This window comes from Lepidochelys kempii, chromosome 5 (genome assembly GCF_965140265.1).
Source record: "Lepidochelys kempii isolate rLepKem1 chromosome 5, rLepKem1.hap2, whole genome shotgun sequence".
Lineage (NCBI taxonomy): Eukaryota > Metazoa > Chordata > Testudines > Cheloniidae > Lepidochelys > Lepidochelys kempii.
In genome coordinates, this window is record NC_133260.1 from 60,737,501 (window position 1) to 60,752,267 (window position 14,767).

The 14,767-nt window shown below is 38.5% G+C and overlaps 1 protein-coding gene across 14 annotated transcripts in view; it reads right to left on the reverse strand.

Moving 5' to 3' along the window:
* KIAA0825 (KIAA0825 ortholog) overlaps positions 1 to 14,767 on the reverse strand; it is a 419,203-nt gene that overhangs the window by 197,929 nt on the left and 206,507 nt on the right. For all 14 annotated transcript variants that reach the window (XR_012158966.1, XM_073344491.1, XM_073344493.1 and 11 more), the window contains 4 exons: positions 9,534 to 9,673; positions 5,769 to 5,957; positions 2,539 to 2,772; positions 508 to 916 (listed from right to left, as the gene is read on the reverse strand). Coding sequence is in view for 13 of the 14 variants with exons in the window: in XM_073344491.1 (XP_073200592.1) it covers positions 508 to 916; positions 2,539 to 2,772; positions 5,769 to 5,957; positions 9,534 to 9,673 (972 nt within the window). In the remaining variant the exon portion in view is untranslated. The remainder of the gene's footprint in view (positions 1 to 507; positions 917 to 2,538; positions 2,773 to 5,768; positions 5,958 to 9,533; positions 9,674 to 14,767) is intronic.

The window sequence follows — 14,767 nt, forward strand, 5'->3', positions numbered from 1 at the left end:
TGGGTGGCTTCCCTGACCTGTTTTGATATGCCCGACTTGCCATAAAGGTTTGTTGCTACAAAGTGAAATATGCTTATTTTTTTAATCACAGAAAAAATATAGAAAGCTGTTTAAAGACATTAAGTCCTCTTTAATTTAATCATCATAGCAAAATCCATTTACAAACATACTATACTGCCCTGCAGTTAGTGTACCTGTTCACATAAAGAAAGATTAGAAACTAAATTGTCCTTGTTTTATGATCACTGTGATAATCAGAAATCTCTTTGTGAGTAGACTGTTCCAATGAAACAACTGTGGTTTACATTTTTACTATGCAATTGATTTTCACAAATCCTTTACTATCAAATTTTCACCCTATTAAGAACTACTCTAAATTAGAGAATATAAAATCAGTGTTCACCTGCATTTTGTTCACCTGTACATATTTATTTGATGCTATTATGAACTTTTGCAAATAGCCCAGTGAAAGAAAAATATCATCTGAAAATATTAAATTCTTCTTACCAGTCAGTGCTCAATTTTCTTGCTTTCAGCAACTGGCTTTCAATCCAGTTTGGTCTTTGTTGTTCTATACTCTGTATAACCTTCTGTGCTACTTGTTTAGGACTACTTTTCTGTTTTCCCACAATACTTTCCAAACACACACGAACTAAACTGAGTTTCTCTTTGCTCCATCTGTCAAGCGTTGCACCTGTTAAAAGTTCTGCGGTGTTTCCATCCTCAAAAATCCGACATATAATTACAATCAAGTTCCAGACAAGCAGACCAGCTTTCTTTGATTCAACAAAGTTTTTTGACATTTTCCTCTCAGACAGGAAAAAGAAGTATTTAATTGGGGGAGGCAAACATGCAATCACTGTAGGTAACTTGCTGATTACAATAGATACAGCCTGAGCTGCAAGCCTTGTGAAGCCTTAAAAAAAAGAAAAAAAGAAAGAAAAGAAGGTATGATTAACATTAATATTCTGGTTCGATCACAGTACAGTTATGAGTGTTGTATGATGATGTCTAATTTTTGTAGTGAAAATGGCTGAAAAGATTAAGTGCTCAAAAGTATAGCTAGACCTCCACTGTGCTTTACTGTATATTAATCTCCAAAAATCTATTGAAATGAGATCCTGTAATGACCTGAAAATAGAAAACCAAGATAATTTAGAATTAAGATTGCTATTCCATATGTATCTAGTCCTGTTTTGCCCAGCTATTACAGCACATTTAATAGAGATAAAGATCACTCATTATTCTGAGTGATTTGGAATAAGATGGGACAATAGCTTGACTTTAAAATTGCTTTATGTTGTTGTTTTTTATGATTAATGTGCAGTGTAGAGTAATGTGCTAAATCTCTCAGAGTCTTGAAGTGTATTTGTAATGTTTACTTTCTTTTTCTCCCTTTCCCTTTTTAGGCCCATAAATGTCCTCACATCAGTCACGATTATTGGCTTCTGCAATATACGCAGGATGTATGCTGGTACAGCACCTACTACTGAATCGTTCTGGAAATTGGAAGGTAACTACCGAAGAGACACAGGTTGAAAAAAGGAAGAGAAGGGCACAATTAAAAAGAAAAAGGGGACCAAGTATACAGCATGAAAGAAATAAAAAGTGGGAAGGAAAAAGGATATGAAGAAGAATGGGGTAGATGCTCTAGCAGTGTAAAGGGGTCTTACAAAGTAGACTTAAAAATAACTTACTCCCACTTTTATGGCCTCTTTTCATTGCCAGAATATTGTGAAGGGATGTCAGTGTAACTGAGAATCAGGTCATGATTTTGGCGCCAATTATTTTATTATTTTTTTTATCCTTGCAAAAATTAAAATTATGGTTGTTTAGCCACGGGTGATCAACAAAAATACTTGAAATAATCTTTACTCCCGATCCATTTTTAAAATGTTTTCTATTATCTATGTTTACCAGATTACTTTACTTATTTTAATAATGGTTTAGAGAAAAAATATCTGCAGTTGCACATTGTATACTTATTTCAATGCTATAGAAATATAAATCGTTGTGTTATAAATCACCGATAAATGAGGTTGTAATGTTTCAACCCCAATAACATATCTTAATTAAAACTGTGATGACTATCAGATATTTACAACCAACAAAATCTAAAAGGTTCACAGTAGTTTACACTGGTTGGGAAACAAAATGAACTAAAATGATTTCCTGGTTTTGATCACCATAGATCATCCTAGGATATCTTGAAGCCTATTCTACTATTCTCTAGTGCTGTGAGATTTGTGAAAAGACTTAAAATAACTATATAGACTTTAAAAACACCACAGATGTGTGCAAGGATGTAAATCCCAAGTTATTGCAGTTCTAACTTAATGAAGAAGAAACGTACTGACATAACAATTTCACTAGTACTTTTTTGAAAGAAATCAGGAAATTTGCTTGCGAATTACAATAATGTTTGTTGTCAAATCATATCACATATCAATTCTAATTCTTCAACTTTGATATGTTCTCATTAAATGGGAACAAGCTCTTATGACAGGTTTATATAAGAACACTTTAAGTGTCACCTACATTTTCCAGCATCTTTTCTCTTCATTTCTCTAGGTGTATAATTCCATTCCTTTGGAACTGTCTTCAGCAAACTTTCAGGAACTATTTGCTTGTGTTGATAGGTTCCATAGTTCTCTGTTGCCTCCCATGAATGCATCAAAGAAATTATTTGCTTCACTATACCCTTGACTGAATTAATCAAAGTCAGCTTCAAACATCTGATAACCTCTGGCTCTGAGTCACCACAACTAGAAACTTCAGACAAAAAAAAAGCATTAAACAGTCAATATGCAAACAGCCATTTGTGCACATTTGTTTACTATTAGAATTTCAAAATGAGGTATTATAAAATCCTTGTGAAAAGAAGAGCAACAAAATTATGATTCAGAACAACTTCATAGTTACAATCCTCTAACAAATTAAAGAAATATTACAAAATTAAAATAATATGGCTTGTATGGTTTAATATTATAGGACCATGTATTTTATAGTTTAATTTCTTTTTTCTTTTGTTTTTCCCTTTAATTTGAAGCTAAAAATTACATGTTTCCAATTGATACTGTCCTTTTCCATGCTGCATATGTTTTTAGTTTGTTTGTTTTAATGGAGCCAGCTGATATGACCATTTTTGTTTACTTCTTTACCTCCTTAGCTGGATCATCAATTACATTAGCACAGAACTGAGAATAGTATTTGATAGTTAACCAGACTGTTTGGTACTGCTTAATTAGAAAGCAAGCAGAAGGAAAAATGAAGAGACATTCCAGTGACAAAATGATGGAATTAAAAAAAACCCTATCATCTAGCACAGAGTGCCATCATATTACTATAGGTAACATTCCACAAGTTGGTTATCTACAATACAGTTTATATTGTGAGTAGCAGGTATTAAGATGATATAGGAGCATTCTTTCCCTTATTCTTAATATCTTAGAGAATTTACCATTCTCTCCAGAAAAGGGGCGCTGCAGCCCCCAAGTCATGTAGCATGTAGTTCCTCCAGGAAGTTCTACCAGATGCTGGAGTGGCAATTTTGAAGGGTATGTGTGGAAGCAGATTGCCACAAAACCTCAAAATATGGGGGTTTGACCAGTGATGAGCTGCCAGAAGCTCAAGAACCAGTTCCTTCACTTGCTCCAGGTCTTTGGTGGCACTTCAGCGGCACGTCCTTCAGTCCCTCTGGGTCTTCGGTGGCACTGAAGGACCCACCGCCGAAATGCCACTGAAGACCTACCGAAGTGCCACCGAAGGCTCGGAGTGCCACCGGGTCAGTAAAAATTCACATGGGATCCTCCCCAGCCAAGAGCTCAGGCGGGATGGACAGGATGGTCCCGCGGGCCACATCCTGTCCGTCCCGCCTGAGCTTCCCCACCCCTTTAACAACTGGTTCTAAACCAGCTTCAAAATTTAACAACCGGTTCACGCGAATTGGCTCCAGCTTTGACTGAGTAGAGGCCACCACTACTTTACTACTATGCCAAACTAAAATGAAAAGTGATTTGTGGATGGGTGATGAAGAAAGTAGAATGAGGAAAAGAAAGGTGAGAATGAGGCAGATTGAAGGACCACACTCCAATCAACAAATGAACTGGGCTGCAGGACAGCTAACAGTAGACCCCAAAAAGTAACTCAGCAGAATTGTCCCTCAGAAAATTTGAGAATTTTCAGTTAAACCTGAATGGAGAAAGGAGAGAGAAAGTAGTAGGGAAGATGTCGCCATTGTAGTTTCAGGCCGGGGAGAGAACTGGGGGTGCTGTAGCAGGAAAACTGAGCCACAGTGATTGGAAATGTAGCTCAACATTCTTGGAAGCAGTTGCTGCAGACGCGGTGGTGAGACAAGTGGGAGGGAATGCAAGGTGGGGATGCTGGAGCAGTAATTTTATGAAGTGTAGGAGCTATAGAGTTGTCTATTAAAATATATGGGAGCTGAACGTTGGTTCCTTTGGTCATTTAGCTGTCATATCTTAGGTCAGGGAAATTTGAATAGGCTCTTCTTAAGGCAGCATATTCTGTCTGATTGATAAAGGATGGTGTGACTGACAGCCTGGAGGTCTTCCTTCTCTGTTATCTATCCTCTCCTCTTATTTCCCTCCTCCCTTTTTTTCTTTTCTTTTGTGCTATATCACCTCTCTCCTCTGTCATTTTTCTATTTTACTCCCTTTTCCACTGTTTTTTGGGGGAATGGAGATTTCCACACAACCTAACTCTCTTCACCTGTTCTGGGGTCAGATAGGGTCAACTTTATCCAAACTTATTTCACCTGTCCAGGGGGACACATGTCTGCCTCCATCCCCCTCTCAGTCTCATCCCCTCCCCCAGGACTCTTCTGTAAGTTTCTATAGATCCCCACCTCTCATCCCTCTTTGAAACCCAACAGCCTCTGTGCCTTTCTTCTTCTCCCCTCTTTCTGTGCCTCAGGCCACCAGGTCTCCCCTGCAGTTCACTCACTCTTGGGGAGCACCTCCATCCCCTTGATGGTCACTACCCTCTTTGTTCTCTCTCTTGCTTTCACTCAGACCCCCTCCCCCCAACTTTCTTTTCCTCAGGGCCTCACCACTCCCCCTTTTTGGGTACCAGAGAGCTATCTACTCTCATCCCTTTCTTCTCTTTGGGTCCTACATCCTAACACTTTAAAAATCAGCAGTAGCCTCCAACTCCTATCCCAGATAGGGCATCTCTCCCTGTCCACTCACAACTGGGAGCCCCTCTCCCTTTGCATCACCAAGTAGCGGGGCTTCTAATCCATCCCAAAGCAGCATCCCCACTGCACCTCATGTGGCAATCCCCCCATTTCTTTACTCCCCTTTATCCCTCTTCAAAAGTTAGGGGTGAAGGTGTGGTGCTGGTGCCTTTGTTAGATAGGCAGGAACAGAGAAACTAAGCAGTCAGCAGTTATAGGAGGTGTTTGCTGCTTGTTGCCTGGGCCCTCTGAGATTTGGAACAGCCCTCACCCACACGGTCAGAGGCAGACACTTTTGAAAATTGGGCTCCCACTGTAGCACATTTTTCTACAACCACGAATACTGTATCCATGCCGTTTTCCACTGTTTCTATAATCCCTTGATGAGGTATTAGACTGCAAACATTCATAATATGATTCTTCAAAACACTTCAATTCTAATATTATTTTAAGTAACCTTCCATAATTTGGACCAACTTATTAAAACAAAAACTAGTATCAGTATATATCTGAAAATGAACAAGATTAAACATGGGCTTTAAAATGTTTGTATCACTAATTGTTTTCATACCTGATATATTGTAAAAGCAATCCCATAGTTGCTCTTTTTTCATGTAGCTCTCAAGAGCACTACTAAGTGATTTGGGTGATAAAGTGCAATAGGATAGTACTGTAAAGATTGCTTCAGTCAAAGTAGGCTCTTTGCTATTTATCTGTTTTATGCAGGAACTTTGTTCATCACATTTTGATACTTCAATTTCTTGAAAATGAATAAAATAATGGTTAGTAGAATTTCCAATTAATTCTAGTTATGGAAATAAAAAGTGTCAAAGCAAACTGAAAACTGTATTTGAACTACATTTTAAAACACAATACCACTGAAATCTTTCACATAATAACATTTGATTCATTATGCCTGCTTAAGTTATATCCAGTCATTAAAAAAATATCAGAAGTACTTTAAAAAAAATACAGTATATGCCTACTTTAATTCAAAATACATTCAAAACATAATTAGAATTTTATTATTCACTATGCATAAACTAAAACAGCAGTGATCAATACAGTGCTATTTCTGTAATAGTTAGGATTACCATCAATAAACTTTACTCATCACTTGGGTAATTTCATTATTAATAAAAAGAAATAATATAAATCAATTGGTTAATATGCAAATCAAATGACACAACAGTTGCAGACCTCTCGCAAACACAAAAAAGTTTTGTTTTTTAATTTTTTGTGATAATGAAAAATAATAATTCTTCAAAACAAAGTAAGACACCCAGGCCAATATTTTCAAAAGTGACTAGTGATTCTGACACCTTAAAAGGGTTTGTTTGTTTTATAGGCGTAGTGCTCAGCATTGTCTGAAAACGGGAATCTCTTCATTAACTCAAGCTGGGCACCAAAAATCTCTATCTACTTGTAAAAATCTTGGTTTCAGAGTTCGGGGTTTATTTTGATCAGACACACACAAGTGAATGTCGTACTGTCTTCTCACTCTCCAGAATAGTCAGTATATTAATCTGTCTGTGCAAAAAGGACAGCACTGTAGCTGGGCCTTAAACTAGTATCCTTATAGTCTACAAGTAGCAACTCTATCAATTGATCTAAAAGGAGCACACAGATTCCTTGTCCAGTAGGAATTTTGCCAAGTTTAGCTCCATATACATCTTATCTGTATCACTGTGATTCACGTAAGTGAATGTGGATTATTTTTTCTACAAAATGGAGGAAGGTAAAGTCTCAAAGGAGGAGTTGGGAAATCCTGCCTTACTCCTCAATCCAGTTGCGGTGTAGAGTATCTGAATTCTCCTATGAAATATGAGACATTTCTGAAATTCAGTTCCCTCTCACTTTGCTCCAATTACTTTTCTTTGAATATTAACTGCTCAGTCACCTAAAGTGGCTGAAAAATCACAAGATTTAAAAAAATAATAAATGTTGCATCTGTTTATTTGCTTTCTGGGTTTTGAATCCTTAGGGTTCATATTTTGAAGCTTTTTTCCACATCCGTGAGAGTTAGAAACTTACTTTTTAAAAATGAAAACTTAGATTTCTATGTATTCACATGATTCCATCATCAAATATTAAGAGAGACTCATAATAAAATAATGAGAGTTGGCAACAGTGCAGCCACAGCTCCATCCACTCCCCGCCTTCTCCCATTTTGGAGAATTGCTCTTGGGCACTGCTGATATTTTGGATGGTTCTTACATAGGCCACACAAAGACAGGAAAAGCTTTCTAGTCCTTCCATTCATAACTAGGAATTATTTTGGGGAACTTCTATGGCCTGTATTATAGAGCAGGTCAGACTAGATAATCTCAATAGTTCCTTCTGGCCTGGGATCTATGAATCTATGAAAACTACACAGCCACATAAGGAGAGTGGGGACTACAACCTAGCCCTATGTGTTTGTGCAATGCCTCACAAAATGAGTGCAATGGCACTATGATGATATAAACAATCATCGACACCCACTAAATACATCTGAAACATATAAGTACTTATTTAAATGTAATTTATGCTGACATATTTTTGCTTTTTGAGGATAAGAGAAGGAAAAAGTTGAGAAATTTTGTACTTTTTTTTTCCTTAGAAATTCTGCATGACTCATGCTGTGAAGTTAAATTTTAGGTAGTTTGTGGTCAGTTATGTAAATTACTCCAAAATTCAAAATTACATAATGCTTGTCTTTTAACTGCTTAAACATATCACTCTGAATTCAGACATTAATACTACTTCTCATAAAATATGTATTCATGTATTAGTGTAAGACTTTGGTCTGCATGAAGAAAAAACAAAATCTACTGACTTTGCTATGACCAAGAAAATAGCTCTTGATAATTTTAGATTACTTTATACAGAAAGCTAGATCAATCACACTTCCACAAATACGTAACGTTATCAAGACTATATCAGTTTTCCCAGAGAGTTTTAGGTGTAAAAAGTGCACTGTTTGAAATGGTATTTCAGAAATGTGTTTTGGTGATCCATACAGTATACTATTTTATAACACTTAATGTTTCTTTCCTATAAAATATCAAATTTGTAATGTAAAGAATGTGGTCAGTTTTACCAGCACATATTTAATCAAACAGAAATTACTCTAGAAGAAAAAAGACTATTACCAGTTTCAATGTTATGTAAAACAACAGTTTATCAATGTTATTGTAGTTAATATAGCTCTACAGCATATACAAACAACATAATTTCTAACTCTAAGTAACATATATTCCCCTGAAGCTCAAAGGGCTGGTCAGTCAATAGATTAATAAATTCTGTCACTTCATCCTTGTGATAATTGAAGCAGCTAGTAAAATTCAATAGCGGATAACACCAGGGTAAGAATATTATCCTGATCAAACATTTGTCAGTCTTTGTAAAAGATGACAGGTATTTGAATAGGTAAGTGAATGCAGTTTAGCACTCAATAAGAAGCATGACAGAAGTTGAAGCAATGTTGTGCTTCTGACAAATGTAAGACCACTTTAAAATGACAGAAGTAAATTATGTCAGGTTTAATGGTATGTGGACCTAATATTTTCTGTTTGATAAGTAATGAGAAATTCCTTTGCAAAAGAATGATAAAAACTGATTTTTAACAACAGAATATAGTTCAACATTACGGCAAACATTATGCCAAATCAGTAACTACACCATAAACTATTCATCAATTTGATTCCTTTATTTGAAAACTACTAAAGTGTTAGATGTGATAATAATGTTTATTGTTTTCAAACACAGTAATAGCACAATAAAAGATGAAAGCCTGTGTAGAACCATTCTTCCACTCGCTTTCCTATTTCTCTCATAATTACATATTTCTAACTATTCAAATATGAGGAAGAATACAACTGCAGTTTACAGTAACAAACATATACAATTTATTAAGCAAAATCTCTGAGAAGCTTTCCAATGTTGAAAGCAAGTGATCCTTCAGAGTCCTAACTCAGACTACTTTTTTCAAGGAAAAGCTATTTAAAGCAGTTTTGATATCAAAACTCTGATAAGTTCAAATTCATCCATTTCTTCTTAAAAGCTTCAAAGTTGTGACAGTGGTCTATGTTATCAAAATGCTATCTGCCTTCAAAATATGTTCAGAATAGTTCAGATAGACTGCAACTTTCAGTAAAAAGTGATAAAGGATTCTTCCTACCTCCACACCTCCCCCAGTTCAATATTTGTCTCACTGATAACTGGATAACTACTGATATCCACAACTGGCTGGCATCCTTCCATCAATAGTCAAGTAGTGAAAAATGTAGCAAAACTAAAAAATTTGTGTGTGTTTTCTTGCTGCCATTCTTACAAACAAAGCACAAATACTTACTTGAGCTTTCCAATAAAATTTTCACTAAGAGACAATCCTGATGTAGCAGTGTTTCCAAAAGCAAGTTCCAATTACAATACGGTTGGGATAAGAGCAGTTTCAGTTGACCCTGGGCTGCTATTTCTCCGGTTGATGGAATCCTTTCAAAATGTAAGATAAAGACAGAATAATGTAGTTAATTTATCTATGAAATTAATAGCCTTAAAGTGCAGATGTAATGCTAACTCCTTTAAATGTCAATTCCTCCCAGATTACTCAGAAAATGCTTTCATGCTTGCTTACTTTAAGGCTGCTCAGGGAAGGAATTACATTTAATCTCAACTAGCTAAAAGCAAATTAACATTTGGTAGTCTGCCAAATTTATAACTGATACAAAGTAACCTCACTTGTCTCTTTCATGGAACCATGTATGTTCTTGTTCCATGAGGCAAAAATGAATTTTCTTGTGCTTGAATAAATTTGAGGTTATTATATTTTAGTACAGTGTTACATTAATTGTTTAGCAGGAGGCTATAAAATTTATGAAATCAAGTATAAGAAGTGGATAAATAACAAAACCAATGAAAATGCTAAAAGAAGTATGTAACGGGGTGCCACAGAAGCTCTGCTTTCAGTGTAAAGGATATTTTTCCAAGTCCTGCAAAATCCACATGCAAAATGAGATGGCTCTAATAATTGGTATGCCAGCAAAGGGCCCTGGGTAGAGACAGTGGTTCTAAACTGAGTTAATTCTGGTCACAGATTTCCTGAAATACAATCCTTTAAAATTACCTGTTTTAAAATTTTGTTTTTTTCCCCCCACAAAGCTGGGGAAAATACTATGGTCAGGATCCAAACGAATTTACATCTCAGGATTTAACTTGAGCTCAGCTAATGAACACCACCAACAGTCAGCTTCAAAAATTAAGAAGTTAATTGATTTTGAGTCTGGTTCTACAATGTAATGCACCTGGCTGCTGCAAGCAACCTTTCCCCCTCTCCCTGCCCCATCTGACCCCAAAAATGGACCCAGAGCTCCTTGCTCAGTAGGGTTGGGTGAGGGATGACCCTCAAAACCCGGCCACTCCCTCTCCCTGCAGGGCAGCTGCTTGGTTCCCGCTCACGCTCTGGTCCCTCTGACCTCCCTGGGGCTGTGTGTGCTGGTGCGCTCGGGCAGCATGCACTGTCAGGGCGGTGAGTGGGAGCCAGCCCCAAAACTTCCCTCTAGTGAGGGGGAGCCAAAGCCGCCACTGAAGGAGGCTTTGGGGAAGTTTTGGGGGCTGGCTCCCACTTCCTGTCCTGACTGTGCACACAGTCCAGGTGCCCCTGCACACACAGTGCCAGGGAGGACATGGGAGGCTTGGGAGGAAGGACTAGAAAGCAGCGGAGGGGGAGCGGCAGGGCTCCCAGCTCTGCACAGCCAGAGGAGGGGTGATTCCTAACATCTGAGTAACTGGGAGCTGCCTCCCACCTGTCAGCTTTGCTCCCTGCTCCAGGCAAGCTCCGCATAGCAGCAAGGAGGAGCTGGAGCAGGAATGGCGAGACTGCTCAGCCAGGCAGTATTGGTGCTTTCAGCTACTGCACTGGCTGCTGGCAGTGCTGCTCCTCCGCTGCCATGAACTCTGGGATACATCTGAAGGACTTCTGGGACCTGAGTCAAGTGCAGGACAGAAAAGCAGTAGGGCTTGGATCTTCCATCTCTGCATGACCCTAGGACCATAAGTTAGCACAACTGGTGTGTGGACACAAGGGGGGGTTAGGCTTCAGTCCAGGTTCAAACCTGGACTTACATTTTTGTGTAGACATACCCTTAGTCTGACCTCAGTGGTACGCAAGGCTTTAGAACAAATTCTGAAGGAAAGAATAATTAAATCAATAGAGATAAATGGTAAAGGAGATGAAATGCAAAACTGGTTTACCAAAAGTAGATCATACCAGACTAACCTGATTTCCTTTTTTCAGAAAATAACTGATTTTTTAGATAAGGGAAGTGCAATGGATTTAATATACTTGGGCTTCCACAAAGCTTTTGAGATGGTGCCAGCTGGGAAATTATGAATTAAACTAGGAAGATGGGGATCAATACAAGCATTGTAAAGAAGATAAGGAACTGGCTAAAGATAAAAACGTAATGGGTTGTGCTGAAATGTGAATTATTAGCTCAGAGGGAGATTACTAGTGGAGTTCCTCAAGGATCCATTTTGGAACGAATCTTATTCAATATTTTTATGAATGACTGTAGCACAAAAAGTAGGAGTATGGCAATGAAATTTGAGGATGACAAAAAGTTGGGAGGCATTTTCAATAAAAAGGAGGATCAGAATATTATACAGGAAGACCTGGATGACTTTGAAGACTGGAGTGATGGAAATGGGATGAAATTCAATAGTGCAAAATGCACGGCCATGCACATAGGGTTTAATAATAAGAATTTCCAGCATGAGCTGGAGGCTCTTCAGTTGGAAGCAACAGGGGAGGAGAAAGAGCAGATGTGTGGGTTGATCATAGGATGACTATGAGCCACCAATGTGATCCAGCTGTGAAAAAGGCAAATGTGATTCTAGCATGTATTAGGTGTGGCATTTCCAGTGGAGATAGAGAAATATTAATGCCATTGTACAAGGCACTGGTAAGATCTCATTTGAGGATAAATTCTGGCAACCCATCTTCCTGAAAGATGAATTCAACTGGAGCAGGTGCAGAGAAGAGCTGCTAGGATGATCAGAGGACTGCAGGGCCTATCTGTTGAGAGGAGACTGGAAGAGCTTGGCTTCTCTAGTCAGCAAAAAGATGGCTGTGAGGGGATATGATTGCTCTCTATAAATACATTTGGAGGCTAAATGCCAGGAAGGTTAAAGAGCTATTTTAGCTAAAGGACAATGCTGGCACAAGGACAAATGGGTATAAACTGCCCATGAACAAATTCAGGCTGGAAATCAGAAGAAGGTTTCTAAATATCAGAGTGATGAGGTTCTGGAACAGACTCCCAATAAGTGTGGTGGGGCCAAACAACTTAATTAGTTTTAAGGAGAACTGGACATATTTATGAGTGCAATTGGGTGACAGGGTTGCTTGTGATGGTGGGCTGCAGGGTTCAACAGCTCTGGACCACACTTCCCATTTATGTCTTATGTTCCTAAAAGCTCATGTTTCAAGGTTTCCAGCTGGCCATCTGCAGGAGTCAAGAATGGATTCTCTCCCCCTGCTACCCTCCAACATATTCTGGGATTTTTTAAAATCTCCTTCCTCTGAAGCATCAGAGCTGATCATGGCTGGAGACAGGGTGGACCAGAGCTCTAAAGTGACACTGAGCATTCTCTCTCTCAGTTGCTTGGCTGTCTGATATTGCCCACGTGCTCAGGGTCAAATTGATTGCTATATGTGGAGCCAGGAAGGAATAGGTCAGACTGGCAGTGAGTGAGAGTTTTTTCGCCTTCCTCTGCAACATGTGGATGCAGGTCACTTGGTAGGAATATCTGGCGATATCTCACTTAATTATTTCCCTGCTGTTGTGGGGGCCTCAGGCACTGGTGAACCTCGGTCTCTCCTATTCTCTGCCTGCAGCATCCAATAGTCTAGTCTCCTGTGAGCTGTAATACTTACCTAATTTTAGTTGTTGGGTTTGTTGTGAGAGTGCTGGGTGGTGCTGGTGGCTTGTGATATACAGGACGTAGGGTTGCCAATTTTCTAATTGCACAAAACCAAAGACCCTTGCCCCGCACCTGCCTTGCCCCTTCTCTGAGACCCAGTTCCTGGCCAATGGGAGCTGTGGAGCTGGCGCTTGCGGGGGTGGGGGGCAGTGTGTGGAGCCCCCCTGGCCACCCCTATTGCCTAGGAGCCAGAGAGACATGCCAGCTGCTTCCCGGGAGCTGTGCAGAGCTGAGTAGTGAGCCTGCCAGCCCTGCACCCACACACTTTTAACAGCCCGGTCAGTGGTGCTGACTGGAACCGCCAGGGTCCATTTTTGACCCGGTGTTCTAGTCAAAAACCAGACACCTGATCACCCTAACAGGAGGTCAGGCTAGATGATCTGATGATCCCTTCTGGCGTTAAACTCTATGACACAAATTAGGCCTAATTTCTGACACACCAATTTGGATACACTGATTTTTGGTTTCACACAGTCTTGCATACCAAGCATGAGGCAACACAGTCATTGAATTATATCAGTAGGCCTTTTTGTTTGGACTAATTCAGTCTCTCTCACTTTTGCACCTTTTTCCATTAACATTTATTATTATAGCTTATTGTGACTTCTTATGAACTTTCACTACAATTAGGGTAAATTTGTTGGGCCAATTATTACAACCTTCTCCTTTTCTGTCAGAGTTGTTTAGCTCTGACAAAGGTGTTGTCCTTTTGACAATGATCGCTTAATCGACACAGGGATCATTGATATACTTCATTTTAGAAAACCCAGTTCTTCTGTAAATGTGGACCTGTTCATGTGAATGTTCACAAATAGCAATTTAAAAAGGCACAAATATGACTGAATCACACAGCTATTTAGAATCCAAATGAATGATCACAAATGTTCTTTCTTCAGTAATTGACTGGTTCTATCATTAATATTTTATTACATTATGGAGGCTCTTAGTATTGACTCCATAGTTAAGATAGATTTCTAAAATGGGCTTAGAATGAACATAAAATCTTGCTTTTCTCTAAAGTAAATGTCTTCTTGATATATAATTCCACAAAGTGTTAGTTTTTATGTCCTTTGAATGCTCTGTTTAGATTTTATTTTATTTCTCAGCATAAGTTTTTAGAAGGAAGTCTTTGAAATTGGGTTCTGGACAAAATTTGTCCTTGGTAGTCTTCCCTTTCATTGTTGATTGACATCTAACAAAGAACAAAAAAAACCCCCATATTTTCCTACATAAAATGTGCTTTTGAAAAAAACCAATTTTGCATCATTTTTAGCCATTACACTTACTCATCTGAGCTGAAACCATATGCTCCAGTGGTTGATGATTGAGAAAGTTTATTCACTATGCACGTAAACTTTATAAACATAAACGTGACATGCACCAGCCCATTAACTACTTATGCACCAGTGCAAAAACTATACATGCATAAATTCTGTGTGCTAGTGCACACACAAAACCTTCTCTATCAGATAAAATCTTCTTACCAGGAACTACACTTTTCTGTCTGATTGTATCCTGCAATGTTGAAGGATTTATAAGCAGCTGACCATAAATATTATGTGCCATTTACGGCAGCAGCTCGCACATAACCTAGAAGACTTGCTG